At 40.6% G+C, this 26,604-nt stretch overlaps 1 protein-coding gene across 1 annotated transcript in view; it reads left to right on the top strand.

Annotated features, from left to right (window-relative positions):
- The first annotated feature begins 204 nt into the window (after positions 1-204).
- Positions 205-26,604, top strand: part of LOC150038964 (voltage-gated delayed rectifier potassium channel KCNH1-like) — a 141,188-nt gene continuing 114,788 nt past the window's right edge. Inside the window, exons 1-2 of the mRNA XM_090328109.1 lie at positions 205-299; positions 24,563-24,686. Of these exons, the coding sequence (XP_090184235.1) occupies positions 221-299; positions 24,563-24,686 (203 nt within the window). The 5' untranslated portion in view covers positions 205-220. The remainder of the gene's footprint in view (positions 300-24,562; positions 24,687-26,604) is intronic.

The raw sequence follows: 26,604 nt of genomic DNA, 5'->3' as shown, positions 1-26,604 counted from the left end.
CGGCGAGTGCTCGGCCAGGCGGCCCGCAGGAAGGGAGGTGCGGACGGGGCGCGAGGGTGGCCGCCGGAGCCAGCCGCCGCCCCTGCCCTGCCCGGCCCCGTGGGGCGCATGGGGCGTCTGGATCCCGGAACGCACGCGCGCCGCGCGCCCCGCTGCCTGCTGCGGTGAGGAGCCGAGCTGGGACGACCCCCGCCCCCGGACCCCGAGCTGCCGGGCGAGGATGACCATGGCCGGGGGCAGAAGGGGACTGGTGGCCCCGCAAAACACATTCTTGGAGAATATTGTCCGGCGGTCCAATGGTAAGAGGTGCATTTGGATTTCGGTTACCCAGATGTTTAGAAAAGCGATGATGAAGACGATGATGATGATGATGATGATGATGATGATGATGATGATGATGATGATGATGAAATCGGTGCCTTTTTGACAGACGCCTCCCCCTGCCCCGGAGTCCGCTGCAGAATACCGGGGAGCCCGCTGCAGAATACCGGGGAGCTCTGTGTGGAGCAGGGTCTCGGGAGTGGGGGATGTGGGGGGGGGGAGGCTGCCTCCGGGAGGCCGGGGAGGTGGGCAGGGCGGGGTGGAGTCTGGTGCGCCCCCGATCCAGGAGGGGACAGGTCCAGGGATGCTTCGGAGGCCCCTGACCCGCGTCCCTCGGGCGGGCGCATCTCCAAGACAGCCGATAAGCAAAGTACTAGGAAAAGTGTCTGGAGTCTGGCCGCAGCGCGCACCCCGGGATCGCAACCAACCACCGCTCTGCCAAGGATCCCGGGGCTCCCTGAGATGCCCTCCCTCCTCGGGGACAGCCAGGCGCAGAGCCCCGCAACTTGGGATCCTGGCTCCCGCCCCGGATGGAAGGATGAGTCCGCCTCCACCTTCCACCCCCCGAAGTGGAGAGTGTGAGAGGCAGGCGTGGGGAGGGGCGTGGGGACTTGGGGATGTGGGGTGGCTTAGGCTGCCCCCCCCCCTCCCGGGGCCAGGCGATTTTCCTGGGCTTAGGTGCGAAGTGGAGGGCACTGGCACGGAGAGGGTTAAGTATGAGTGGTCACAGGTACACACCTGACATGTTTCTGCTCTTCTGGCCCCCTCCCGCCGGTGTCCCATGCCTCTCTTAAGTCTTGCTCACTGTAAATTCCCAAACTCACCCAGCCTATCAGTCGATCCGCCATCCACTACATCCGCCCGCAGCAGCACTTGTCTGTGCGTCCATAGCACTGAGTGCTGGGAGCCCTAGAGGGACGCACCGGAGCGAATGCAAACGCCTTTGGCACCACGGCAGAGGGAAGGGATGGCACACACGCTGGGCAGGGCGCGCGCCTTGGGCAGGTGGCCTGTACACCTGTTCATCCAAAGCTCCCATGAAGGAGAGGAGCCCACGATGTCCTTTGCCCGTGGCTGGACCCAGCACCTTCCACTGGCAGATGGCATTCTCCCACCCAGACACTAGAGGAGCTAACTCAGGAGAATGTGTACACCGCACGGTTTCTGGGCTTCGATAATTAAGGTGAAATCCATGAGCTTCTGTTGAGTTTTGGTTAGGGGTGCAGAGAACCGCCGTGAAAATGACCTCTGCCACTAGTAGATACACTTCAATTAAAAAGCATTTACACACACACACACACACACACACACACAGACACAGATGAGGAATCAGGTAGGTTAGCTAAGGGCTTTCTTAGAAATATTTATTGTGTGAGAGCATGAAAAGGTGATTTTGGTCAATCACCCTTTCTCTAATATCTCCCTTGTTTAAACGAAGGTGGCTCTTACAGCAATTCACAGTTAACTACCTGGGAGAACATGGTGTGTGTGTGTGTGTGTGTGTGTGTGTGTGTGTGTGTGTGTGTGTGTGTGTGTAAGAGAGAGAGATAATGACTAAACAGGCAAAACAAACTCTTCTGCCATGAACGCGTTGAAGGTATTCATGGGTTTTAAGTAAAAATCATTATTTAAGAGTGACTGCACTGTAATTGCTTTTGTTACTGGTCCCTCAGGGAACAGGGAGCAGTTTTGCAGATTAGAGGGTGGCATTGCCAGGGGTACCAGCGTCCATGTCGGTATTATTGACAGCTTCATCTTTTGGTAGAGAGGCAGGATCCTGGATGCTCCGGGAGAATTTGTTATCTAATAGGGACTTCATAGGTTTGAGCAGGGACAGTTTTAAGCTACAGCCATGAGTTTCTTGGGCCTGCGTGGAGACCTTGGGGTTTGTAACTCAGTAGGCACAGTACTGTGTAGTGTAGCTGATTTTTGGTTTCTGCTTGCTCCACATAAGCACAAGTACAATGTCAATAGAACACCTGGTTGTGAATCTTTTTTTGTTAAACACTGCCCTTACCATCTCAACACCTGCCTCCCTCCAAAGCTTGATCTTGACTTAACTGACCAGCATGAGCAACATAAACAGAGCATTTGAGTGAGTCAGATGATCTCTAAAATTCCTCTATTATTTCAAGGGAGAAAGTGCTGACCTCAGAATGTGGGGTTTACAGTTTTTAGTGATCCTCTTCACAATATTCAGTCCATAAGAATTGACAAAAGATGTGAACTCTAAAAAAGAAATAACACAGTATCTTCATGCATTGTGTTTTTACTGTGATGGAAAAAGTCTATTTAAAAAATATTGATTGTTTTCTTCTAAAATCCACTAGACTATTTTTGGACATAAACAGCAGTTTACCTTTAAATAGCAACACTCTGTAATCCTTTATATTAGCTATTTTATCCCAGGGGTCCCATGTGGTGTTATTGCTCTTTCACAGACCTGAAAACTGAGTCCTGTGAAGCTCAAGCCATTTAGTGCCTGATACTGGCACCCTTTAGATGGTATCATACTCTTATTATTAATCACGGTTTCCTTCTCCTCTTCCTCCTCCTCCTCCTCTTGTTTCTTCCTCCTCTTCTTTGTTTCCTTATTTTTCCTCTTCATCCCTGTCCTTTTCATCTTCCTCTTCTTTATCTTTGTCTACCTTTTCTTCCTCCTCCTCTTCTTCTTCTACTACTACTCTTTTAACTCCCCATTTGTTTTTGCAGTGCCAGTGATGGCTTTCCCACTTTCGAGGCAAGTGCTCTACCATTGAACTCTGTCTCCAACCCTCATGCATCCTTCTTGGATGCACCATTGTTTTGGTTCTTGAAATTATTCTCCAAGTTATATGCATAATATGCTGATGGATCAGAGCTCGTCTTGTTTGAGGTAAATTGGTGTCTGAACACTATAGAAACATAGAATGAAATGAACTTTAGATCCAATCTAGTCTGTTTCCCCTTCCCCATGCTGTATAGATAAACAGATCCCCATATATGTAAGGGCAGAACTGCCAAGGCCCTCAGCTCTTTGGCTGCTCTGTATACCACAAGGGATGCAGTAACATCTCTTGTCTTGCCACTCGTTCCCTCAAGAAGCACAATTTCCCAGTGGAGATTAAAGAAAATGTTACAACAACAAGAACAACATCCATTTTGGCTAACAGCCATGCTACCACATCCAAACAGAAGTACAGGGCAGAGGAGAGGCCAAATTCTGTTTTCAGGAAGTACAGGCTTTTCACATTTGGCAGTGATTTAGGAGTTTGCGGGGCATGATAAGGGCACCACACATTCAAGTCACTTCTCACCGGCTATCACCGGTGCTCTGTGGTAGTTTGTAGAGGTGGAGTGTCTCAAGTGCTTAAGGAACTAAGAATCCTAAGGTTAGGAAATTTCCTTGTTTATTAAGGGACAGAATTAGAAAAAGTTAAAGGCAGATTAGGGAACAGAAAGGAGTTATTTCTAGCATGTTCATTTAACAGAAATTTACTATTGATTGAGTGTGTGTGTGTGTGTGTGTGTGTGTGTGTGTGTGTGGTAATTCCAAGGTTTTGAACGCAGGGCCTTCTGCCTGCTAAGCAACTTGCTTTACCACTGTGACAGAAGACAGTCTATTTTTTTTTTTTCAGATAGGCTCTCATACTTTTGCCTGGGGCTGGCCTTCAACTGCCATCTTCTTCTTTATGTCTCCTGCATAGCTTTGATTATATCTGTGAATTATCAAGTTCAGTTTATTGTTTGAAATCTCAATAATTTTTTTCCCTCCCAGTGTAGCTTCAGATCATGACCCTTCTATCTCTGCCTTCTTAGTAGCTGGAGTTGTAAGTATGAGCTATGACACTCAGCCTTGAGTGGACATACTGATTGGACCTGGTATAATAGAAAACAAAACAAAACAAAAAACCCTTCACTTTACTCTTAATAAATTATATTCTGGTGAAACTTGACTCAAGGTACCTATTTGGCCTATCAATATATTTTAAAAACATTTTTCAGATGTTTACTGGTGCAGTGGGTGCTGAAATCTATTTTAACTTCCTTTGATATATTTGCGGACGATCTGAAGGGGAGAAGTATCATTATTTGATATTTGGATTGTTATCAGTAGTCAGGAGGAATAAAGAATCCTCATTTAATTTGCTTATGATTGTATCAGTGATCACTTCAAATCTTCTTGGCTTGGTTGTCAGATAAGCAAAGTGAGCCCAATTTCTCTTTATGTTCATGTTGGAAAGTGGTGTTCCAGGATAGTTTTTGAAGGGTTGCAGGCACTCATTGTCAGAATGTTCACTGAAATAAGTAGCAGATCTGTGCTAGGAAGGCTGGCAGACCTGGGTGCCAGGAAGCTACAAAAGTATTACTTGAAACGGTCTCCTTCTAGGCAGAACATATGTGTTAGTATATCAAGCAATTGTAGGTGCCAGTAAGAATCCATGCACATTAACAGGAGTGAAATGAGGCACATTTTGGTACAGAATTATGTACATGTATAATTTACAGATTGCTAAGTCAGCTGTGTTTTTGTATAGTGTTAAGTTGGTTCAGGTTGTTGATATAATTAGTGAGCAAACAGGATGGAAGCTGTGGGTAAAGTTGTATTGCCTTCATAGATGTGTTGAGCCATGGCAATGTTTATAAAACAGAAAGCTGGTTAAAATACGTGGGATGTGGTCTCTGGAAGGGGACTGGATGGTAATTTGGATTATTTCCAGTTTAATAGGTTTTTTTTTCTCTAGTAGTAAGATCTAAGGTAACCTTCAATTGTCTCTCTCAGATTGTTCAAAACCTGAATCTAGTGACTGGTGCTAGCTAGGGGATCAAAAGCATAAAAACTTTTGCTTTAACTAAGACAATAAAGCTTCTAATCTGCATTACTTTAAATGGAATCCACCTATTTTAATAAATTCTCTCAAAAGAATACATGTATTTGGATATACTGTAAGTCAGTGGAATCATTGGCTTTATTCTTTCTGATATCAGATCTCTTTTTTCATGTTTTTTATTGTAATTAATAGAAGGGTTACATTATATTCACCAGATAGAAGGTGCATTCACGTACATTGATACCCTTTCTCATGTCTTGGTCCCCATTTCCCTCCCCCCCACCCCCACCCCTCATCTTGTTTTCCCCCCTTCCCTATCCAATTTCAAATAACCAAATACACATTTATCCACTATTGATATCAGATCTCTTTTAATCACCAGATTATTTACTGGTGCTCTTCCTATTTGGCAGTGGTTACTTGAAGCTGCCCAAGTCTTCCTTTATTCTTTGGTTAGTCAATGGCTTGAAAAATAAACACTTCAAAGCTACATTATTTACTTAAAAGAAGCCTTTTCATAAGATGGATCTTTGCCTTATGCATTCAGGATATCATTTGTCTTGGTTTTGCTCCTCTAAGTGGCTACACCTGTAACTGGTAAGGTCAATAAATAGAATCACAGAGTCTTAGATTGGGGAGACCTTCTGTACCATTCTTCTTTGAGTGTCTGAATCCTCATCCTGCAAAGCATCTCTTTCAGTGATTATCTGGTGAGTCTGACTAGCTTCAGGAACGGGCCACTCAGTTCTTCCTAGTGAATATTTGGTTGTAAGCAACAACTACAATTATGAACTGATTTCTTTTTTCTTTGCCCCCTTCCTTTCTTCTATACCCTTCTTCTCTCTCTTCCTCCTTTGTTGTTGCAGTTTCATCTCACAGAAATCTATCCCCAGCTTTTTTCCCCCAGAGATAGACTCTAGCTAACAGCTATGTAGCCCTCTCCTCCCCCATGGCCTCCTCCCTTTTCTCATTCCCCTCCCCCCCTTTTTTTCTTTTTGGCTTGAACTCAGGGTCTGGATGATATCCTTCAGCTTTTTCATTCAAGGATGGCACTCTACCAATTGAGCCCCAGTTTCACTTCTGCCTTTTTGGTGCTTAATTGAAGATAAAACTCTCATGAACTTTCCTACTTGGACTGGCTTCGAACCAACATCCACAGAGCTCAGCCTCCTGAGTAGCTAGGATTATAGGCATCAGCCACAAGTGCTAAGCTCTCCTTGTTTCTTTAATAGTGACTTGTTCACACAATCTAGAAAGTAATGAGATGAGGTTGTTGAGGGTTGTGTAATGAGTGAGAACATGACCTAAATGAAATGGAAACAAAACTTGCTGTTGTCCTTTGGGGAGCTAGATCTACTGAGGTTTAAACATTCTCACTGTTTGAGCTTCCTCACACGTGATCAGGAGTGACGTGAAACACTCGTACCCTAAGGATTATGTGCAAAGGGCACACGAGAGGCTGGTGTTTCTTTTTCTTTCTTTCTTCCTTTTTTTTTGGTCTGTGTGTGTTTAGGAAATTTATTTTCTTCACTTGTCGTGCAGTAAACTCTGGGGACAAAAAATTATGTAAGAATTGAAGCTGGAAAGACAAATGAACTATGAAGTACAGGATTTGTCTTTCAGTGAGAGAAATTTGTCTTTCAGAAAATGACTGAAGGAAAGATTAAAAATATAGGAAAAAAGTCAAAAATTAAAGGGAAATGAACACAAAAAGCAAAAGCTTACTTATCAATTCAAGGCATGGCTGTGAATCTGATACTGTCTCTGGGAATTCCAAAATCAGGAAAACTTTTTTTTTATGATGTTGGGCTTCATGAAAGAATCCATGATAAAGTCCAATATGCATTATAAATCTCTCCAAAGATTTAAGAGATGTTATACTGACTCAACAGTTACTACATATTTTCCCCTTGTGAACACACCTCACGCAAGATTATTCTTAGATTTTATAGCCATGTATTTTTTTTTCTTTTGTCAAGGTGGGTGTGGGATGACCAAATTCTGTAAGTGGCTAAAAACGATTATAGAATATGTGAAGCTTTGTTTTGATAGGGTTTATGTTTCCTTCAAAATAAACTGTGTTCTTCTGGCATATCTCATTGCTCTGTCATTTTTAGCAGGCTCTCTTGGGTTTCTCAAGCATTGTTATGCATTTTTAACTTTTTCTATGTTCTTGAATTTGTTTGATGCTCTGCTTGTTTTTTACATGAGTGCAATGTTGCTGAATAGATCAGTCTGGCCAACTTCAGTATTTCTCTCGAATCAGTGGTCTGCAATGTAACCATCAAGCATTTATATTAAAGACAAGTTACTGAAAGTTCTTCTGATTGGCTATTACAGAGTTATGCCAATAGTCAGATTGCTTACACTACAATTTTCATTATGTGAATTAAATGACAACTCTTTTGATTAGTCCTTTACTACATAAAATTGATGTTCAGAAATTATCTGAGCCAATCCTATCATTATTAATGTAATTATCAAGTCTGTAAATCATCATTTCTCGCAGCTCTTTAGAGGCTCTTTTGAAAGCCCTTTAACAGGTGCTTTCTATTTTTTTTTTTAATTTTTGTTTTGTGAAACAGAGTCTTGTTATGAAGTCCAGACTGGAGTTGAACTTATGATCCTCTTACTTCTGTCTCCCTGGTAATGGGATTTCAGGTATGCACTACTGTGTCCAGCTCTGATCCTTGGATAAAGAAGAGAAATGGCCTAATTTTCTCCTTCTTGCAGAGATGAAGTAGGCCTCCTCCACTGGTATTCTCAAAGTGCTGCAGTCAGCTTTGGAAAGCTGATACCATGTCAGCAAACTTTCCTAAGCGTAACTCCTGCTTTACTCTGCCTTATACCAAGAGTGAGTGTGGAAAATGTATCTTAGACTAGACTTTACAACCATGGTAAAGAAATGGAGTTGAGTGGTAAGCATCTATTTGTTTCTGTTAAGTTTCTCTCTCTCTCTCTCTCTTTTTGTTTTGTTTTGTGCTAGTTCCAGAGCTTGAATTTAGGACCTCAATGCTCTCCCTGTACTTTTGTTCTAGAATAGTACTTATAGTACTTTACTACCTGAGCCACAACTCCACTTCTGGCTTTTTGGTGGTTAATTGGAGATAAGAGTCTCCAAGGCTTTCTTGCGCGGGCTGGCTTTGAATGGCAGTCCTTTCTCAGCCTCCTGAGCAGCTAGGATGACAAATGTGAGCCACCAGTGCCTGGCCTCCCTTCTACTTTTGATTGCTTGTAGCATTAGTAGGCCTGAATTGATTGAAGCTGTATGCTGCCATCTGTCAGAAGGATGTACTTAGCACATCTATGTGAGCTAATTAATGATTTGCATATCTTCTGTCTGAGTTGTTAGGGCCACTATCTGGTCTTTTGCAATCTGTTCCCTGTCCTGGGAGGCAGGCCTGTACAGATGGCATCTCCAGACGCCATTGCTTTTTGGCCTCTGGCTGGGGGACATATCACATGAGATAGGAGGGGAGAGAGAGGTGGTGATACTCATTCTCCTAGTTCCCACCCTGTGAGGTCACTGTAACCTAACTGTTCTCTCTGACTGAAGGTTACATCTTCTTGGGATTGGCTAGGGTAAGGAGGCTTCAAGCTTCTAGCCATTTCTAGATTTAGGCCTCAAGATTTTCTTCAGTGGCATGCTGGGGCATGCCATGCAGGCTAGTACTGCCTCTCAAGACATGATTGTTTTCTATTATTTATTTATTTTGCTCTATTTTTGTGCTGGTTCTGGCTTGAACTCTGGCATAGGTACTCTTCCTGAGCTTATTTACTCAAGGCTAAGTCTCTACCACTTGAGCTACAGCTCTGCTTCTGAAGATATGATTGTTTTCTATTCCTGGTTTGGGGACTTCACTTTGGTACCTTGAAAGCTGCCTAGCTGTGAGGATTTGGTAAATGCTGTAAGCCAGGCCTCTATTTCTAATGGGAGTCAATGGACCAGCACATTATTACTGAATTTCTTGCATGTCTTTTTAAATAGATCCTTTTTTGGTAAATAGTTCCTTTATTAATCAAACATTCCTCAACGTATTCATTAGAATGGATCGTATTTTCTTCTTACAATTGATCATTAAGGCTAGTTATTCATTCTCTGGAAAAAGTAGCTTTTCAGCCTAGCCAGGTGCTGGTGGTTCATACCTATAATCACAGCTATTTGGGAGGGTTAGATTGGGAGGGTCACATTTGAGGCCAGCCTGGGGATATATATGAGATCCACTGACTTCTCAAACAGTGGATTACTGAAGTGGTGTGTGCTGATCATCATCGCTACATGGAAGGCTGAGACCTACAGAACTGTAGTTCCAGGCAAGGCAGAAAATTCTGTGAAACTCTATACAAATGGAAGACGCTGGATGTGGTAGTGTGAGGATATCAACTCAATTAGGGTGGGAGGCAGAAATTAGGAGGACTGTGTCCTGGTGCATATTTGATCAGGTAGCAAGACCCTAGCTCAAAAATAACTAGTGAGAAAAAGGGCTCAAGACATGGCTCAGTGGTAGAGCACTTGCCTAGAAAATATAAGGCTCTGAGTTCACCTAGGCGTGAACATGGTGAGTCAATAGGCAGTTAGGTATTTGTAAACAGACCTGTGTTCTCTCCCTGTGTTTCAAATCAAAGAGTTGGTCACCTACATACTTTCATGTTCCCTTTTCTGTCCTTTTTTTGGTTGCATAATCCCAGAAGTCAAGGATGAACAGGGTTAAATAGGAAGTTAATCAAAAACATTAGAAATCAACTACTCAAATCATCAATTATAGCGACTGATTATAATCTAGACCGTGGGCCAATCCCATAGCCTTTCTTACCTGTGTGCCAGGCAATGTGCAGAAGGTTTAATATGTCTCCTCTAATTTCCACAATGATTCTGTTCTATGGGTACCATCAAAATGTCCATTTTACATGTGTAGGCATTCTGATGCAAAGGGATTAAGTAAACTGACATAGGTTAATTTCTGTTAGTGGAATCTCTAAAAATGTGTTAGAAATACAAATTCTCAGGCCTTACCTTAGATCTAGTGAATCAAGAATCTTGGACATAATATATTAAGTCCTCTAGGCAATTACACGCCACTAATTTCTTCATTTGTGAGATAAATGCTTTGCTCCAGGTATGTGTATGGATGGAAGGTGTGTGTGTGTGTGTGCGTGTGTGTGTGTGTGTGTGTGTGTGTGTGTGTGTGTGTGTGTGTGTGTGTCCTCTTTCTTATAGTGACTTTGAGTCAGAGGGTTAAAAAAAGAATCTTGGGGAAAATGCGTATACTTAGGGAACAGAGCCTTAGAACAGTTCTCTTGGCTTTCAGTGCAATGTTTGATCTTTTTCAGTTTCATTGTAATATTAGATTAATCTTCCTTGGCTATTGATGTTTCAGTAAGCAGATTTCAAGGCAGTTGTGTTCCTCTTTGGCAGGTTCAGTTGTTAGATAAACAAGGAAAGTGGAAGAGGAAGAGGTTCATGAAGGATTGAGAGACTGGGGATAGGTGAGTGGCTGAGTGATGGTTGTGGGAAAATCAGAGAGACCTTGGTTCTGATACTTTCTCCATCCCAACATGTTAGAACATCTTGTTCTGGAATATTGTTTTCTGAGCCTCCAACATACCTCTCTGGCTCTTGATCTTCCTTTCTCTCCTCAACTTCTCATGCACTGTTGCTAAAGGTGTTGTGCTCTTAGTCTCTCACTCATCCTACATCTTGCTGTCCAGGTTTTGCTGTTGTAGCCTCTGGATTCTGCTTTTGTGCTTGTTGGCCTGTCTTCTCTCTCCATGCTATGTCCTTTTCTTCCCCCATTCTCTTTTCTCCTTTCTCCATCTGTCTTCCTGTCTCTCTGTCTGTTACCAACTGTGTTGATTGCTTTTCTGCCTTTTGTCTGTCCATGTTGCTATCTTTCTGCCACTGGGAGCCATCTATTTTTGTCACTGCCTCAGTCCGTTGTGACTGTTTGTCACCATCTGTCCCTGTTTATTGTCTGCCTCTATAGGCTCTACCTCCATCTATCCAGCTCTGGCCAGTCTGTCTGTCCAGTTCTCTGTTACATGGCCTCATTTGTTGCTCATCTGTGTACTTGTTCCAACTCCTCATTTCCTTTTCAAGACGGCTTTTTGCTGTGTGCTCACCAGCAGGTACCAGGTGAAAGATGCCAGCTCTATAGACCTCTTGGCCTTTTTGATGAGCCAATGGATCATGCCTGGCTTAGTCTTCTGTGACTGGGGCCTGGGTGGGGAAAGCGGGGTATGGAGTTACACCAGATGTAGATGAAGCAGGAAAATGGGCCTTCCTTTCAGAAGGATAGGTATGATCCCATACTCCTATCAAGCCTGGGACAGAGTAGATGATCAAATATTTGTTCTATAAAACTAAGCTTTTCTAAGTATTGTTTACCTGTTTGCACTAATGTAATATCCTATTCTTAGAAAACTTTAAAGTAACACAGGAAGCAAATATAAAATCGACTTTAGAAAGAAATCTTTTAATAATTAAACAATTAATTAATTAATTGTTTTACAGTGCTTAAACTACTTTTTTTTGCAGTACTGGAGTTTGAGCTCAAGGCTTTGTCTTGAAAGACAGTGCTTTACCACTTTAATCATACTCCCAACTCTGTTTTTTAAGTTATTTTTTTCAGATGGGATTTCCTGTTTTTGCCCAGGGCTGGCTTCAAACTGAGATCCTCTTAGCTATGGTCTCCCATATAGCTTGTACTACAAGTGCAGGCCATCACTTCTGGCTTGAGTCACTTGTGTTTTTGACTTCGGGGAATCAATTTTCTGTGTGTGTGTGTGTGTGTATTATTCAATGATGATCTAAGGCTTAACATACTTATAATATGTGTGTGTATGTGTATTAGGAAATTATGATTACTATAAAGGTGAGAATAAAATATCTGATTGATAAAGCTATCAAACCATTTTTTTAGTAACTGATCTCATAAACAAATACATTAGTTCAACCTATCATTTTTTTTTTTTTGGTAATGGGGCTTGAACTCTGGGCATGGGTGCTTGATCTTTTCAGCTCAAGGCTAACGCTCCACTTGAGCCACAGTACCACTTTTGGTTTTCTGGTGGTTAACTGGAGATAAGAGTCTCATGGACTTTGGTGTCTGGGCTGGCTTTGAATTGTGATCCTCAGATCTCCTGAGTAGCTAGGATAACAGGTGTGAGCCACTGTGCCCAGCTCACTTTTTTTAAAGAATTTATTAATGTTGATTTTTACATCATAATTTAAATGACAAGTTTAACAAACAAGTGTTCAAGGAGGGAATCTATTTACAATCACTGGGACTTAGTATCTAGAACTTAATCAAAATTAGGCTAAGGGTTTGTATGTCATAGAAACATATTAATTTAAGAAATAAAACATTATGTCTATAGAGTCATAGGTTTTTATGTCTATATAGTTATGTTTATATTTCCATTACCATGTCCATAGCTTTGGGTATGCAGTTATTGAGTCCTCGCTCTTGAGTCCTGGGCTTGAGCTCAGGGCCTGAACTGTCCTTGGACTTTTCTCAAGGCTAGAGCCCTACCTCTTGAGCCTCAGCACAATTTCTGGCTTTTTTTTCTATGTATGTGATACCGAGGAATCAAACCCTGGTCTTCGTGCATGCTAGGCAAGCACTCTACCACTAGTCCAAACTCCCGGCCCTCACTTTTGTTTTTAAAGTAAAATGATATATTTTTTTTGCCAGTCCTGGGGCTTCAGCTCAGGGCCTGAGCACTGTCTTGGGCTTTCTCAAGACTAGAGCTCTACCACTTGAGCCACAGCATCACTTCTGTCTTTTTTCTTGTGTATATGGTACCAAGGAATCAAACCAGGTCTTCATGCATGCTAGGCAATTACTCTACCATTAGGTCATGCTCTGGGGTCCTAAAATAACATTCAGTAATAAAAAGCCTTCCTAACCCGTTTTTGTATATATTTTCATTGCCTTCCATACTGGGTATGAAACTGGTTTATCTATTTTTCTTGTTTTAAAATGCTTAATTTGATGCTGAATGAAGATGACAGTCATGCTTTCAAAACTGTGTTCTTAGGGATAACTACTCAGCAAATTTCTTTTGCAATTGAAACCTCTCTCTCCGTTGTGATTTACTGACTTAATCAAAAATGCATTTCTGTAGGATATTAAAATCACAGACAAAGCAAGTAATAATTGAATCCCTTGGGAGTTTAGTTTGTTTTACACAAAAATTGGGACCTTGACAATTTAGTGGAGTCATAGAAATGGAATTTTATTGCTAAGAAATAAAAGCCACAAAATGACTTTTGCCAATATTAAGATTTTAGTTTTTTTTATTTAGATGTAGCATACTGATTTAGCTTCTTGATTTCTCATTCCTTTCTCCCCATTCTCCTCAAATATCATAAAATCTTAATCTGAGTTTTTTTTTCAGATGGGTACTGGGGCTTGAACTCAGGGCCTTTTTGCTCAAGGCTGGCACTCTACCTCTAGGCCAAATTCCCAGCACTCTGATGTTTTTGTTTTTTCCCAGAATATTAATTTGTTTCTGGTCTGGTTTTACTTAGTTCAAGTAAATCGAACTATGCCTCCTTGGTCTTCTCTGGTCTTTGTACACACAATTTTGGTTATATATTTATATAACAATATATACATATGAATATATTTGCATATTTGGTGCTAGGGCTTGAACTCAGGGTCTTGTTCTCTCACTTGGCTTTTTTACTCAAAGTTGCCACTCTACCACTTGAACCATACTTCCACGTCTGGCTTTTTATTGGTTAGTTGGAGATAAGAGTCTCTTTTATTTGTCTGCCAGGGTTGGCTTCAAACCTTGATCCTCAGATCCCAATCTCCTGAATAGTTAGAATTATAGGTATAAGCTACTGGCACACAGGCTTCTTGATCTTAATCATACCTTTCTATTTTTAAATAAGTTTTAAGGAAAGAAGCATATATTTTTACTCAGTCTTGCTTTTTATAAGAGTACTGGTTCCTATGCAATCTATAACATAGAAAAGTGTCAGGAAGATGTGTGTTCTTGTAAGTAAAATACCACAGATTATTAGAAGTATATTGTGAAATATTTACTATAGTCCTCTAAATAACTAGTGTTGGCAAGGAACAATAAATTCCTGTGGACTGCTTGCTAAATGTGCCTTTTATCTGTGTAATTGCCCAAAACTGAGTCACTTTTCTAAGTCATTGCTTTAGTTAGTGTCTCCTTTGTTATTTGTGGTAATTATGATGAAAAGCAATTTTCTAATAATTTCTTTTTAGAATATTTCTGGGTTACGTTTTATGGGCAAATGGTAGGTTTGGAATCATGCTGACAGGTGGATCCTACAGTGGTTTTGGCCTATGTACTATGGATGGCAGGGGAGACTTTTCAATTTGTATATAATGTTTGTTGAATTCTGTGAATGGGGGTAAAACTGTGTGGGTTTTGCAAGGTTGATTTTAGGAAATCTTACATTTAATTGCATGCAATCTTGTGGTACAGACCTTCAGGGAGTAAAACGGCATCAGAAAGAGGCAATAGACACTGGATAATTTGCATCAAAGGCTTGAAGATGTCAGGAATTTTCAGATGTGAACCAGTGAATAAATCATACCAAGGGCAGCTGGGTTGAGCCTGTACATTTTGCTGAACAGTGAAGAAAGGAGCTGGACCACTTCAGGTAATATGACTATGGATGCAAGCTCACTAGAGAATCAGCTGTTGGCTGACTAGAAGTTATAGTCTATTGATAAAAAAAAGTACCATTGGCCTTCAGATTTCCCTTTGTTTTGCTTTGTTTTTATGGTGATTTAAGTGTTTTAAGTAGTTGTACAAAGGGGTTTCCAGTCAACATGTCAGTTTGTGAGTACAATGCTTCTTGATCAGTGTTGCTTTTTCATCATTGTCTTCTATCTCTCCCACAGTCAGCCTCTCTAGCCTTGGGTTCCACATACAGTAAAGTGCCTTTGTGTTGTATTGGGCCTTAAAAATGATGCAGGGGTGACTTAAGTATCTGGGAGGAATGTGTGTAGGCTTTGCAAATGGTATACCATTTTACTCAACCCGAATGTCTGTAGATTTTAGTAACCTGAGAGGGAATCATAGGATGAACCCTTTAATGCTGCAGAGGGATGATTGCATGTATCTTAAGAACCTAGTTCTTGACTAGAGATTATTGATTCCAAGAACACAGTTAAGGTTTGTGTGTGTGTGTGTGTGTGTGTGTGTGTGTGTGTGTGTGTGTGTGTGTGTTCTGTGCCAATTCCATGCCTAAGCTTCAACATGTGACTTTTGAATTTTTGCTTTTGGATTCTTGGGAGCCCAGAGCTGTTGTGTGAAAAGTATAGCTATGCTATTGGAGACTCTACAGAGGCCAGCTAGCAAAACAGATCTGGCAACTATATGAGAATCAATAATGAGAATCTAGTCAATAATGAAGCAATAGAAGAATGAAGGGTAAAAGCTACCCTATTAACTTACTCTTCACCGGCAATCCCCAGGGTTTCCAAAGCTCCATCTGAAAGAATAATGGTGAGGACAGGTTGGATTCTTATGGCTGTGGGTCACTGCAATGAACCATGCGGCTGGTCAAGTTGCCAGAAGACACCTCAGCGACAAGAATCTACTCTGTGTCTCTTGGCTCTCAGAGTTGTCTGTATAGCAGGGTAGAGAGGGCCTGAGTTTAGTGTCTCCTAGAGGCACTTAGAACTTACTTGTGACCCTCTCTGCTAAACTCTGCCCCATCAGTTCCTAGGAATAGGTCAGTAACTCAGGATCTAGAAGTTAAGGCCTCCACTTGAATAGGAAGACAAATAGCATTGCCATGTTCAATAATCCAGTTTAACAATAGTGGTGCTGACTCCAGTAATCTCCAGATGAGTAAAAACAGAAGAAATGTGTTAAAGTGGGCTCTAACCTAATACCAAAGACCAAAGCATCAAGATCCTTGAGGGTATTATGCAGTCCCTCCCTTTCCTGCTTCCTAGCGCTGCCAATCACACCTGCGAGGCTCTTCATGAATACCTCTGGCCACAATGTGATCCCTTCCAGATTCTGCTGGTGCTATGCAGATCTTTCCCTTGGTTTCCCCCCTAGAACATAAGAACCCCTTACTTGCTTCAGGTCCCCTATTCTGTGAGAGCTGGTACAGCCAGAGCCTCTCTGTGAGCAATTGAGATTATATTGATTTCCTCCAGTATGCCTTGTCTCTTCACATTTTTATCTTGGTGTAGTCTTCACCCATTGAATCTGGGAGCCCCTGACACCCAACTTCTGCTAGTTTCTTTAAAGCTTACTGAAGAAGTTACCCTTAAGAGAATTTGCTTTTGTGTTTGTGATAGTTAATTTTATGTGTCACCTTGACTGGATAACATTCAATGTCAAAGGACGATATCCACAGTGGGTATTTCTGTGAGGGTGTGTTTGGATGAGCTTAGCATTCTGCGCGAACTATAGAAGTATTTTCTGTTTATGTGAACATTTCCATTGGAATTTTGACAAGGATTGTATCAAATCTACACATGCTTTCAGGAAATGTGGATATTTAAGCCATATGATTTTTTCCACCCATGAACATAGGTTATAGTTCCATTTATTTGCATGGAAGATTATGTTTTTTGATGTTCTGTTCAAGCAGTGGACTACTTTCCTAATTAAGTTTTGCTTGGCTTCAAATTAAGTTTCCATTTTCTGACTGTGGGAAATAGTAAATTATCCCAGAGTTGTTTATGTTTGGCTGTGGATTGAATGTCTGTGCATTTGTCACTACACTGAGCTCTCCTATATTTGGCATTCTCATTCATGGGGAATATGGGCTAGCCACCTGGAAGAACTAAAAACCCTTGCTTAAGCAAAAGTAGTTTTGGAGTCCTCACATCAGCATTTATGCAATTTTACAGGAGATTTCCACCTTTGGAGTCTGTTCTATGTCATGTACTTTAGATCCAGCTTGGCAATAGTCTTTGGGTAATAGTCTCTTTGGGGTTTCAATTCTACTCTTTCCATTGCTTCTCTCCAAGAAACAAGTGACATTTGCAGCCTCTGGCGCTTTAGATCCCTGATTCAGGATGCTATTTTCATCTTTAATTCCTTGATTCTCTGGCAATGGTCCCAAGTCTGCTGACTATTGGCTACCCAGCTGACCTGATGAGTCCAAGTTTGTAGCTGGTGAACTTATGTTCTGTTTTCTTGGATTGAAAAGAACTTGGTACTCCAGCCCCAACCTAACACAATGATGTTTGTCTCTCTGTTTCTCTTCTTTCTCTGTGTATCTCTCTCTGTCTTTTTTTCTCTCTCTCTAGGTTCTTGCTGCTCTTATGTCTCATCCCCAATATTTGCTTACCCCAGCTCATTGCAGTTCAACTTAGACTTGGGCAGTTTGACATGAAATCCTTGAATATAATATTAGCTCACTCTGTTATAATAATAGCTATCTGGTCATACAATGTCAGGAGCTATAAGGAAGACAGGAACTTCTAGATCTTAGGGGAATGGAGACAGTTCACTTGGCCAGGTTAGCTGTGGGTTAGCCATTTGCTGTATTGTCTCCCACCCTTGAGTGTCCAATGGGGAGACAATCACAAACACCTCTCTTCTCCAATTTTTTTCATCTTTAATCATTTCTGTATAGAAGCAGGCATGTTCTAGAAATAAGTCAGTTTTAAGAAGTAGGTAATGGTCATTTCAAGTAAGAGAAGAGATAAAATCGAACCCAAGCATCCAGAGGAGGGACAATTGCTTCTATTAACTTCCATATTACCTGAAGGCTCGTTGCACATTTTGTGGGAATATAATGATGCCCAATGTCAATCATAGGAATGTTGACTTATCAGTGAAAAGGTCATTAAATTTGGTATTTTCAGAAGAAGGCTGGTAAATCGCAGAAATGGGTCTCATTTTATCACTAAGAAGAGTAATGAAATTATGTAATAGAACAACTAAAAGTATGCACTGGAAGGTCAAATAGACTCGGGGTTAAATCCCAGCTTTATCATTTAACTGGCTCTTGTGTAATTGCAGAGACTCAGTTTGTCTGTGAGCAAAATTTTGAAATCCCTAATATAAAGCTACTTCATATAGATTGCTGTAAAGGTTAAAAAGTTCTCTTTTAACATATGGTAAGTAGAGTGCTTGGCATAAAGTAAATAACAATTAATAGTAACTTTTCTCTTGAATCCTTGTATGCCACTCACATAAGATACTTTAATTCCTACAGCACATGGCATTTTATGATATTTGTAGGGTGGCACCTAACTTTTTTTACTTCATTGTTTATAGTTCAGAATTAGATAAGAATACATTTGTTAAAAATAGGGGAAGGAGAAGAAAGCATGTGTTTACTACTAGGGACTTTATGGTTAGGATTACCTAGAATGATTTCCTCTATTCTGTCCAAGTCCTTGGATAGAGAGAGAATTCCCAAATCTTCAATAGAAGATTGTGACAAGAAAATTCTGCTCCCTGAGAACCATAATCTTTTGTTTGGGTTAATAGAGAAAGGGGCTTGAATTCTGGGATTGGGCACTGTTCCTGAGCTCTTTCTGCTCAAGACTACTGCCCCTCCCCTTGAGTCACAGCTCCAGTTCTGGTTTTCTGGTGGTTAATTAGAAATAAGAGACTCATGGACTTTAGTGCCCGGGCTGGCTTTGAATTTCAATCCTCAGATCTCAGCTTCCTGAGTAGCTAGGATTACAGGCATGAGCCACAGAGCCCTGCTAGAAGCTACATTCTGAAAGGTCAAATTGGGAGTCTTTATTGGTGAGCTGGTATCTGCAGCTAGACTCCTGTCTCAAAGACCTGCAGCCCAGAATTGAGCTTGAACAAAACTTTTAGAGACAAAAACCATATTCTTGGGGTGGAGACCAAGCCTTAACAAAAGTAGACCTTACATGGAAATACTTGAGTACAGGCAGAACTTCCCATTTAAGGGCTCAGGGGCCAGAAGCAGTCAATTTAGGGGAATATGCCTCAAACTTTTCATGTAGGAGGGATAGCCTCAGAGATGAGTGAATCAAATCATTAGGGGACAATTAAGGATGAGCATTCTCTGTAGCAAAGCCTCGCTCCTGGGGCTAAACACCATGACATTTGTAGTTCAATGAATTTCACCTCTAGGCTTTTCAGAGCTATGAGGAAAGCCCTTTCCACCAGGAAGGCACCAAGGATGGCTGTAAGGACAGGCATAGTGCTTAGATCCAGTCTAAATGAACTTTCCAGTTCTCTGCTTTTTAAAATACTATTAATAAAAAAAAGCCACACCCAAGCTCTGGTGGCTCACACCTTAGCTCCTCAGGAGCTCAGATCTGATGATTGTGGTGTAAAACAAGTCTGGGCAGGAAAGTCTTGTGAGACTCTTATCTCCAGTTAATCCCAGAAAAAGCAGTAAGGGGTTCAAGTGGTAGAACACTAGACTTGAGCAAAAGGAACTCAGGAACAGTGCCCAGGCCTGGAGTTCAAGTGCCAACACTAGCAAAAATAAAAAAAAAAATTAAAAGAAGAAGAAAGGTTTTTTCTAGTTGGGACTATCATATGCACCCAAGGAACAGGAGAAATGCCTGAGCAATGATGAATGTCTTCAAAAAATGCTCAGATACTATTTTTGTTAAAATGATATTGGGAACTTGAAATTGAGTCTAATTCACATTTTAGCAAATTAAAATTTTAATTAATGAATGTGTTTTCTGATTTAATTAAAAATTTAAAACTTTCATCAAAGTAATATGTATTCTTATTAAAATATCAAACTGAGGGGTTTGGCCTAGTGGTAGTGTGCTTGCCTACCATGCATGAAGCCCTGGGTTTGATTCCTCTCTATCACGTAACATAGAAAAAGCTAGAAGTGATGCTGTAGCTCAAGTGGTAGAGCTCCAGCCTTCAGAAAGCTCAAGGACAGTGCTCAGTCCCTGAGTTCAAGCCCCAGGATAGGCAAATAAATATCAAACTGAAATAGTACACGTTTACAATCTCAGTGCTTGAGGTTAAGGCATTAGGGAGGATTAGGAGTTTGAAGCCACCCTGGGCTACACAGAAAGATTCTGACAAAACAAAACAAGCAAAGAAAAACAAGACAAAACTAAAGATTTTTCATAAGAAACAAGAATTCTACACCTTGATTATCCTCTCATTCTACTAATCAAAGGCCATCTCTTCTAATTTTGTCTTTTTTCTTATAGTTTCTGTCAGGTCTCTGAATAATACACATTACTAGTATTGCTTGTTTTATCACTTTTAGATATTATATTTGATTTAATTTTGATGAGGCTCATTTAAGTCTTATTCCCTTTTATCTCCTGGTGGTATGATTATATCGCTCCCCTACTGTTTCTATTTGCAAATTTAAGTAGAATATTTCTTTGTATAATTATTTTATTCCATCAGCTCTAGATACTATCTCAGGATTGTTATGCTTTCTAGAATTTTGTCATCCACATAGTGTCAGGACTGTATTTGTATGCTTAGAGTAATAGTCCATGCTTTGACTATGTGTTGGTTTTAGAAACTGGAAATGAGTCTATTTATCTACCTTACTCCAAGAATAATATGGTTTCCCCTCTTGTATTTTTTCTTTTTCTTTAAAAATATTTCTTATTCCCTTTTTTCCCTTCAAAATGTGTAACCCTTTTTTGGGGATTCTATTGTCTGAAAAATATGAAACAAGACCTAAATAATGAGTGAATGTTGTTCTTAATGTACTATGTTATTTCTCATCCCTTTTGTTGTGCCTTGGTTATTCTCATATTGTTACAGTATCTTACCTTATAATCTGGTATATTATATAACATTTATTTATTTATTTGAAATAGGAAAGGGAAGGGGGAAAACAAGATGAGAGGAGGGGTGGGGGAGAGAAATGGGGACAAAAACATGAGAAGATTATCAATGTATGTGAAGTAATGCTCCTTTTATTTGGTTAATCTAACTGTAACCCCTCTATTAATTACAATAAAAATAAAAAAATATGTATTGAATATTTTCTATTAGATTCTTCTATTCTTTCCATATTTGAACCTTTTTTTTTCTTGGTCAGTTGTGAGGCTTGAACTCTGGGCCTAGAAGTTGTCCCTGAGCTCTTCAGCTCAAGGCTACTGCCCTAGCCCTTGAGCCACAGGCAACTTAGCCATTTTTTCTTATAGGTTATCCAGTTGTCTTTTTTCCCCTGCTTTCCTCTCATTTTTTCTGGTATGCATTCCCAGGTTAACTAAATTTCTAGGAAAAGAGAGGCAGAAAATAAAAATTTGTAAATATTTTTTGAACATTTGAAATTACATTCTGCCACCACATTTAGTTATTTAATTTACTTAAAATAATGTATTTGGCTGTGTGCTAGTGACTCGTGCCTATAATCCTAGCTATTCAGGAGGCTGAACCCTGAGGATCTTAGTTTGAAGCTGGCCTGGGCAGGACAGTCCATGAAACTCTTGTATCTAACTATGCATTCAAAAGCTGAAAGTATAAGTGTGACTCAAGTGGTAGAGATCCAGTCTTGAAGGAAAATGCTAAGGGACAGTACCTAGGCCCTGAGTTCAGGCCCAGAACCCTGCCCCTGCCCCACATAAACACACACATACACTCACACAGTCTCATGTCCATATACACTAATCACACTAGTATCTTATGGTCCCTTTGGAGTTTCTTTGTTTTTGGTCCTAGTAAGATGTATTTTACCAATATTGAATGGATTTTCCATCTTAATTTTTCTTATTTCTGTTTTAGTACTATACTATTTTCTACTAGACTTTATTTTATCGTCTAACACTTGGGTTTATTTTAAAATTAGTATTTATTTTTAATTTATAAAAGTTTTGTTTCTTCTGTGCTCTCTTTCCTTATGAGTTCTCACATCTTGCCTTTGTTTTGTGTTATTCTAAGTGTAGACTAATTAGGGACTGTGTGTGTGTGTGTGTGTGTGCATGCACAATCACGCATGTGTGTGTGCTTGGGCTGTCTTTGAACTGTGATCCTCAGATCTCAGCCTCCTAAGTAGCCAGGATTATGGGTGTGAGCCGCTGGCGCCCGGCTTCATCTTTGCTTTTTAAATTGAGCTACTTGTATATGATTATTTGTTTATTTGAAATAGGAAATGGAAGGGGAGGGGTTGGGGGAAGGAAAATGGGGACAAAAACATAAGAAGGGTATTAATGTGTGTGAAGTAATGCACCTTCTATCTGGCGAATATAACTGTAGCCCTTCTATTAATTACAATAAAAAATTGAGCTACTTATACCAAATATCAGGATATAACTGAAAATAAGAGTATAAGCTATGAATGGCTGTCTCTTCTTCCTACAGATCCTCTCAGTAGAGCATTAAGCAAGAGAAAATACACTTAGTCTTCCCATCTAGGGTAGGGGTTTTGAGGGAAATTAATTCCTATCTTGAGTCAACAAAAGAGATAGTTAAGCTGAGTATATTTCATTTACACTTGGTGGGTAATTTAGATAATTTTTAATGCTTTTAAAGGCTTAGTTGTTCACTTCAGTAAATGTGATTTAATTGGGGAGAAGCATAAAGGGTTATTTAGCCTCCAGGACAAAAGCAAAACTCTCCAACAGTCAGGACACTTCAACCTGAGCTCCCTGCTCTCCTCCCATCTTCCTGGCTGCCTTCCATCTGTCTGCACAGCCTGCTACCTGTTTGATGTTGCCCTGCCTTTGTTCATGCTGGATCCCTCTCCTGGAATGTTCCCTTCCTCCTACTCCCTCTTGAGTTCCCCAAAGGCAAGGCTCAGATTTGCATTTCTTTCTTTGAGGGGAGGCAGGAGTGAGATATGAACTCAGAGCCATGTGCAAGCGTTCTACCTCTTGAGCCATGCCCCAGTCCTTTGGCTTTGAGTTTGTTTTTTATAGCAGGTCTTATGGTTTTTTGTTGTTTTTGTTTTTGCTAGCAGACCTAGGACTGTGGTCCCTCTGCTTCCGCCTCCCACACATCTGGGAATCACAAATGTGTGCCACCACACCTGGGTTGCTTTTGAGACTGGGTCCACAATTAGTCTTTGTCTCAGATGCTTCACACTGCAATCCTCTTATCTACATTGTTGGATTAGCTGGGATTGCAGGTGTGAGCTACCTTGCCTGGTTTCCAGATTCACTTCTTGAAAGTTTTATTTTATGTTGTTTTTGGTTTGTTCTTAAGAATAGATTATTGTATTTAGTTACTCTTCCTCCCTCATCCATCTCTTGGCCTACTATGGCCTTTGATTCAATCTCACATCTTGCTTTCTTAGCAAGTGGTCAAGACATCTTCTACTTTAAGTCATATTTGTATGACTTAAATTCAATTACTTTTTTACACCTTCCAAATTAAGAAACAGATTGATCTTTGAAGCTTGTCTAATCCAGTCCCCACTCAGAAGAGGTGGTAACCTGTATTGCAAAAGAATATAAATGCTATTGTAGTACAAAATTAACCTTCCAATTGGATAAGGAACATTATTGTACAATTTATAACAAAGAATCATGTACGTTTATTTCTTTTTTTTGAGATGTGTGTGCGGTGTGTTGGAATTTTGTGGAAAGGAAGGAGCCAAGCTAAAATAATGATTGCATTTAAGTTCTACATGTTATCTACCCAATTGAAAATCTTGATGGTGGAGAGTTGATTTTCTGAGCAAAGACTCTGTTGAAGACTTTTGATCTTCAGTAGTGTCAATAGTAGTGAGAACACAGGAAGCCAGTCAGCCATGACTGGTCTACCTCTCCTTCATCCCAAGTGCAGGATAGGCTGGTGACATTACAGTTCCATGGCTATAAGATTTTAAAATCAGTGATAAAGTTCTGTGGTGGGAGCTTTCTCACTCTCTACAATGTGGTCCCTGAAAAGAGGGTCTGATTGCTTTACCTCGCAGAAGGGAATTACTTCTGTAGTATGTGTGTTCCTGCCATGAAGGTCATCTAGAATGGAAGATTGCTGGTCAGGATGAACAAAGCCAGTTGGAATTTTTTGGCCAACAGATTGACAAGGCTAAGATACTGGACAGAACCCAGAAGAAATTATTTTGGGGCTTTGTCTTGCTCTGTATTAGTGATATACTTTTAATAGGATGAAAGATTAGGACTTAATCTTATAGACATCCACTGTGTTTCTGTAGGAATCTACTGGGTTTCTGCAGCATTCTTTGGTTGGTGGGTTAAACATGCTTCTTTGATTAACTGGTCTTGGCCTACAGTGACTTTAGGTAGCCTATGCATTCACAGTGTTCCTTTGAAAAGAACACACGAAGTGAGGTGAATCAAAGTCTATACATAGTAAGCCAAGACATTGTAAAGAAGTGTTATGGGGGAGAAGTAACTGAATACTGTAATCCATTACAGCATTGTTTTTGTGTTCCTCATAAGACCATGTTTCCATCCAAGAGACTATTTCAGAAGGAAGTCGTAAGACCTAGATTGGCTGATACTATTTATGCCCTTATTGAATCTCAACTAATGTCTCATACGCCTTTTTCTTCTTTTCTTGTTTTTAAACAGATACTAATTTTGTGTTGGGAAATGCGCAGATTGTGGACTGGCCTATCGTGTACAGCAATGACGGATTTTGCAAGCTGTCTGGCTATCACAGGGCAGAGGTGATGCAGAAAAGTAGCACCTGCAGGTATTTATTTATGTCTGGGATTGCAAATATCTACTAGGATATTTTTTGAAAAAAGGAAAATGGTATACTTCATTGAGAAGCCTCTATCTCATTCAGTGTTCACTCTGCAATTTCGTATTTCCAAACCTTCTCTATGTACTGAGAAAAACCAAAGGATCAACATGGTCCTTAACCGTTGACAAACGTGTAGTCAGTAAAATAGGGGAACCTACAAAAACTCAGATAAGCCATTTTATCTATCAATGTGACCTCAGAAGTTTATGAGATTTTAGAGTAAAGTATATGTGAAATTTAGAAGAGCAAATAAAATTAAGTGAAAGTGAAATCATAGTTTAGATGTTCAAGTGAAAAGTTACATGCATTTTAGAGAAGTGTAATGAAGATTTTAATTAATTAATTTATTTTATTTTATTTTTTGCCAGTCCTGGGCTTTGAGCTCAGGGCCTGAGCACTGTTCTTGAGCTTTCTCAAGGCTAGAATTCTACCACTTGAGCCACAGCATCACTTCTGGCTTTTTTTTCTATGTATGTGGTACCAAGGAATCGAACCCGGGTCTTCGTGTTTGCTAGGCAAGCACTCTACCACTAGGCTAAACTCCAGGCCCCAATATTTTTATTTTTATTTTTTTTCTTTTTTTCCATATATTTTTATTGTAATTAATAGAAGGGTTACATTATATTGACCAGATGGAAGGTGCATTACTTCACAAACATTGATACCCTTTCTATTGTCTTGGTCCCCATTTCCCTCCCCCAACACCCTCCGCTCTTCTGGTTTTCCCCCCTTCCCTATCCTATTTCAAAAAACCAGATACTCATAGGAGAGCACAAGGTTTCTACTGATTATGACAAATGAGGGAAACCATTGAGCCTATGTTCCTTTGAGTCTGGCTTACTTCAATTAATATGTTTTGTTCTAAGTCTTTCCATTTGGTAACAAATGGGGCGATGTCATTCTTTCTGACAGCAGCATAGAATTCCATTGTGTATAAATATCACATCTTGTTGATCCACTCATCAGTGACAAAGATTTTTGTTTTTAAAATGTTTTGTTGGTTGTGGATCTTGAACTCAGGTTCTGGACGCTATCTCTGAGCTCTATTTGCTCAACATCAGCACTCTACCCTTTTGAGCTACTGTGCCACTTCTGATTTTCTGGTGATGAATTGGAGATAAAAGTCTCATGGACTTTCCTATCCTGGCTGGCTTTGAACTGTGATCCTCAGATCTCTGCCTCCAGAGTAGCTAATATTATAGGTGTGAGCCATCGGCACTTGGCGGGGCAAAGATTTTGCTCATAGAGATTTTCCTCAGTCAAAATTCTTTTTCCTCTCTCTCCCTCCCTCTCCTTCCCTTTCTCCTGCCCCCACCTCTCCCTCTGCTTGGGCTTGAACTCAGGTCCTAGACACTATCCTTTAGTTTCCCCCCCCCCCCCCTAAAGTCTGGGACACTGCCACTTGATCCACAGCTCTATGTCTAGCTTCTTGGGAATTAACCGGAGGTGAGTCTCATGGACTTACTGCTTCAGCTGGCTTCCAACCATGAGCCTCAGATCTCAGCTTCTTGATTAGTTGAGATTAAAAGTAGGAGCTACTTGCCTTCAACATTGTTTATTCCAGAAAAAGAGAAGAAAACCAATATTTTGTTACCTGGTAGTCTGTGCACTTACAACAGTCTGATCTCTAAGCAAACTGAATGCACAGCACCCTTTGTGTATTGGATGTGGTTACTAACCATGCAGTACCCTTGGGCCTGGGTGTTAGCAAAGCTCTTTCAAAGTATCTTCAAGGTGTTAAGCTGGGCACATAGCCTGGTTCCTGCCAGGCATCCCTCTGCAGTGACCTGGCAAGGTTTCTGCTCCACATAGGTTTTGGCTGCTCTTAATCTCTTTCAGATTTCTCTCTGTGGTGATAGTTGCA

This window comes from Megascapheus bottae, unplaced genomic scaffold (assembly GCF_031878675.1).
Source record: "Megascapheus bottae isolate mThoBot1 unplaced genomic scaffold, mThoBot2.hap1 H_1, whole genome shotgun sequence".
NCBI classification, from domain to species: Eukaryota; Metazoa; Chordata; class Mammalia; order Rodentia; family Geomyidae; genus Megascapheus; species Megascapheus bottae.
The sequence above is the reverse complement of the archived record's forward strand: the minus strand, read 5'-3'. Positions and strand labels throughout refer to the sequence as shown.